The sequence below is a fragment of the Babylonia areolata genome, chromosome 18 (genome assembly GCF_041734735.1).
Source record: "Babylonia areolata isolate BAREFJ2019XMU chromosome 18, ASM4173473v1, whole genome shotgun sequence".
Taxonomy (NCBI): Eukaryota; Metazoa; Mollusca; class Gastropoda; order Neogastropoda; family Buccinidae; genus Babylonia; species Babylonia areolata.
Genome location: NC_134893.1, coordinates 50635477 through 50639941, shown reverse-complemented (window position 1 = coordinate 50639941; position 4465 = coordinate 50635477). Strand labels below are relative to the sequence as shown.

Genomic DNA, 4465 nt, shown 5'->3' with positions numbered 1-4465 from the left:
TTGGTGTTTCAGTCAAAGACCCCACCCCCTACCCCCTCTGCAGTGTTACTTCATTATACTTGCACCACAAGTGTATGGAATATGAATGTCCTGCTTTAGGCTTAGAACGTCTGATCGTCTGACTGTTCAATGAGCATGCAAGCACGTAAAATCTAACCGTAAATGTTCACATCTTCCAAAAGTTCTGTCTCAGCTCAAAGCCTGTGGACATTAGTGCCGCTGAATCCCGTAACTGATGCCAGTCATCTGCTCTTGTTGTCGCAGCTGAAACTCTGAAGAGGAAACAATATGATTCAGCATCTGTGTCGTTTATGCAGACATTTCTGAATGCAGTCACAAATAATCACCATGTTACCATTTTAGGATTCATTTTAGGCCACATGGTAGGTGTCCTACATTTCGTATATATATATATAAACGCACACTTGCAAATGTTGAGAGTGCACTGTGTGTTTCCAACACGGCACAAAGGAATGCAGATTGTTCTCGGTTCTGGACAGTCCTTCGCAGTTGTCATGGATAGTAAGTGAAAGAGGAGCAGCCCACACTGGTCTTTGTCATTTACACTCCACAGACGCTTGGTTCCGAGAGAGAGGAAGGCCCACAACGTCGTGGGCGGAACCATTCACCTCTCTTAATGAATTTACGGTCGAGACTTGAAGTGAGACAGTCAGGGATAATGTTAAAAGGTTTGTCACACGGCTGCCTGTTCATGTGTGGGTAAAGTCTCGTTCTTCCTTTCACTTTCTGAGTCCTCATAGGGAAAGGCCTCAGTGTGGAAGACACACACACGTTTTGCTCTTCTAAACCCACAACCCTGTACACAAGTTGTTGTTTGTTTTTGCACCCTGTTAAACGCTCAACAAATATTTCCTTTACCAGCGAAATGTATGATTAGATGATGTGGAGGACATGTGGGTGGTTTTTTTTTTTTAATTATTATTTTTGTTGTTGTTGTTTGTTTGTTTTTCACAAAGCACCGACTGAAAATCTTGCGAACTTTCAGAACCTATGCACAGTGTTCAGCCATGAGGAAGAAATGGCGCACAATGGCCCCAGTTAACGCAGGGAAGATGTGAGCGAAATTGGTGTGGACAATACAGCATTGTGCTGTCGGTAAACTCCTACCCGTCGACAAGTGCAACAGCATCAGAGGCATCAAGAAAGTCGTGCAGAAGAATTATACGAGCATAACTTTTACACTGCTTCGGTAGTTTTCATAGCAAAAGTGTTTTCTCTCCCCCCCCCCCCCCCCCCCCCCCCCCCCCCCCCCCCCCCCCGCCCCCTTACCCCCAAGTCTTTGTCATGTCTGACGCAAACCGATTCTGGAAAAAAACATGTCATAAACAGCTGTCTCACACACGTGGGGGCTGTCGGTTTATAGCTATCTTCCACAACCCTGTCACACTGGCACCAAGGCTTACCAGGGGAAGTTTGAGAGATCTCATGAACATGAAACGCACAGCGGGTGCAGGCAGTGGTGTGTGTGGGGGTGGTGGGGTGGGGGAGGGGGGGGTGAGGGCGTGGGGAATGGGGGCCGGGAGTGGGGGGGGGGAATGAGGGAGTTGTCACACCCGACTGTTACACAACGTGCTGTCCGCGAACCCGTCCTCCCCGACCCGCTCAAACTTCCGCCGGATCAGCGGCGTCGTCTCCATCGTGTCCTTCTCCCCCCTCCCTCCCATCCCCACCCCCTCGCCTCCGTCCATCATCATCACCGCACCCCCTCCACCTCCTCCTGCTCTCTCCTCCGCCTTGAGCAGCTCCTCCTCCTCGGGGCCGATGGTGAACTTGAACTTCCGGCGTCGCGAGGAGGTCCTCCTCAACAGCTCCTGGCTGCTGGGACCCGCGAGGTAGCCGTACGGCTGCAGGTAAGGCGCTCGACTTCCACCACCGCTGCTGTTGCTGGTAGGGAGGGTGGTGCCCCCTCCTCCTCCTCCTCCTCCAGGGGACATCCCTCCCACCAGCACCACCTCCCCGTTGCCCATCCCCGGAGGCGGGCCCTGGAAGTGCACCTGGCCCTGATAGTAGTGCACAGCGGCTCGCTCGGCGCTCAGCTGGGAAGGGGAGCGGTCCATGGGACGCTCGAAGGAACGCGAGCGACAGCGGGCCATGTGCCCACCAGCACCACCGCCGCCAGCACCGCCGCCGCCAGTGCTGCGGAACGACCCGCCTCCCACCCCTCCGCTCCCCAGTCCCCCACCTCCTCCTCCTGCCCCTGCTCCTATGGCCACCCCGGTGGCGGTGAGGGTGGAGATGTGGCTGTGGTCGCTGCTGACCGGCCTCAGGCGGTGGGGTCGTCGCTCCCGGTCCTCGCCTGTCAGCCAGTAGGTCACCACCTCCCCTTTGCCCTGCAGCGTCATTTGTATTATTATTACTCTCTCTCTCTCTCTCTCTGTGAAGAATAAATGACCTGATTCTTATGGCCTAAATAGCTTTAATTTTAGGCTATGGCAGTATAAAAATGTTAATAAATCATCATGACCTGATTTTTTTTTTTTTAGCTATTCAAAAACCTTCAAGTTCCTGAAGGAAATGTTACGACGAACTAAAATATAACTTGTCTACTTTTTCAGTTATGAAATGTTGTGCCCATGACATTGGTCCCTTCCCCCTTTATTTTCGGTATTTTGTTCTCTCTCTCTCTCTCTCTCTCTCTCTCTCTCTCTGTCTCTCTATGTAATTGTATGTATGTATGTGTATATATATATATATATATATATATATATATATATATATATATATATTGTGTGTGTGTGTGTGTGTGTGTGTGGGTGTGTGTGTGTGTGTGTGTGTGTAAGCTTGTCTTAGCTATGTGTTATTATAAAATCGAATATCTTATTGGTAATGTGTGCATTGTATTTTACTTTTTATTTTTCTTATTTTAAAAATTATTTTTATGATATATATATATATATATATATATATATATATATATATATATATATATATATATATATATATAGTCTGTTACTATCCCTTTATTTTCTGTTTTACGCAGTCTGCATCATTTGGCACAGCATGACATGGGATACATGACCTTCGTTGTGTTGGGTATATTGTTACCTATTAATGAATGAATATACTGAAAGAATGATATGATGAATGAATGAATGGATGAATGAATAAATGAATAAATGAATGGGTTCTCTTCTTGTAATTAGGAAGGCATAGTCGGACATTGTGTTTGTCTGATGACCTCATGCACACTTTTTGTCAGCAGACATGTCTGCGATTTTTCTTTCAGAGATAATCTTGTATCTTGCCGGGGATAAGAGAGGGGATCAACTGCTGGAAGGGGAACACTTGCATAACGTAACGTGTAAATTGCGGGTCAAGCTAATAAACTTGCAAATGATTGTTGGTAAATGTGCAGGGTTTTCTTTGTAAGGGGGGGGGGGGAGGGGGGTGGGGGGGGGGGGGGGTAGGTGGGTGGGTGTTTGGGTAATAACTAAAATCGATATATGAATTTACTATTCTTCATTTCATTGATATTGTTGTTGTTGTGTACGAGTTGCATGCGTGTGATAGGAAGCATACGTTTTTCTTCGTAATAGTATTGTCAATATATTGGCCTTTGTGTCCTCGAGTGTGGTTTGAGTCTGGCTGATGTACAGCCTACATGCGCTCAGCTGGCTTCAATGACTGCTTCACACACCGACTGGAGCAGACGTCTTTTTCGCAGCCAACATGCTGGTCTTCAATGACTCGCGCAGAATGCGTGAAGCAATTCGAATTGTAAATGAAAGCCCTTTCTAAACAAATGCTCTAAACATTTTTTTAAAATCAAGTCTATGCATCATTCCCTTCCAGATTATGTCTGTTGCGCTTACACACACACACACACACACACACACACACACACACACACACACAAATCAGTTAGAAGCATATCTGATATTAGTTAAATTGTTTGTAAGGATTTCAACTGACACTAAGTTTACGTCAATGTGTTTTTTCCATGACATATAATGCTACAATCTACAATTCTGTACGCAATTGCTTGTCATACACTGCAACCACATTATCATAATGTTTGGATGAGAATAGATCAGGAGCTTACAAGATACAAAGCGGGTGACAGTTTCACTACAGTGATGGTGTCCAACCATTGCCTTGTTGAGGTAACTGGGGCATAACGCTATTCAAATTCGAATTTGAAATGTAAGCTGCTTACAAGCAATTGCTGGTTATTTTCTGAGGTGCTGGTCTTCAGCACACATCACGTGTCACACACACAGTCAGCTGCCTAACATTCTACTGTAAGTACTCCGTTTTAAATGTATTGATGATTTGTAAATTGTAAGTTTCAACACATTACTTGTGTTCATATGAGTATGTTGGTATTCTCGTAGATAGCTAAATTTTGTCAGAAGAATTCAGTCACAGGTCTAATCACTGTTTGACGTAAATTATAATTGTGTAGCTATGATGTGCTCCCAGACCAAAACTATTGAGTTAATTT

At 45.8% G+C, this 4465-nt stretch overlaps 1 protein-coding gene across 1 annotated transcript in view; it reads right to left on the bottom strand.

Moving 5' to 3' along the window:
• Nucleotides 1-1355: 1355 nt before the first annotated feature.
• Nucleotides 1356-4465, bottom strand: part of LOC143292273 (speract receptor-like) — a 434645-nt gene continuing 431535 nt past the window's right edge. The window contains exons 22-23 of the mRNA XM_076602459.1: nucleotides 1724-2351; nucleotides 1356-1399 (exon numbers count right to left, since the gene is read on the bottom strand). Of these exons, the coding sequence (XP_076458574.1) occupies nucleotides 1356-1399; nucleotides 1724-2351 (672 nt within the window). The remainder of the gene's footprint in view (nucleotides 1400-1723; nucleotides 2352-4465) is intronic.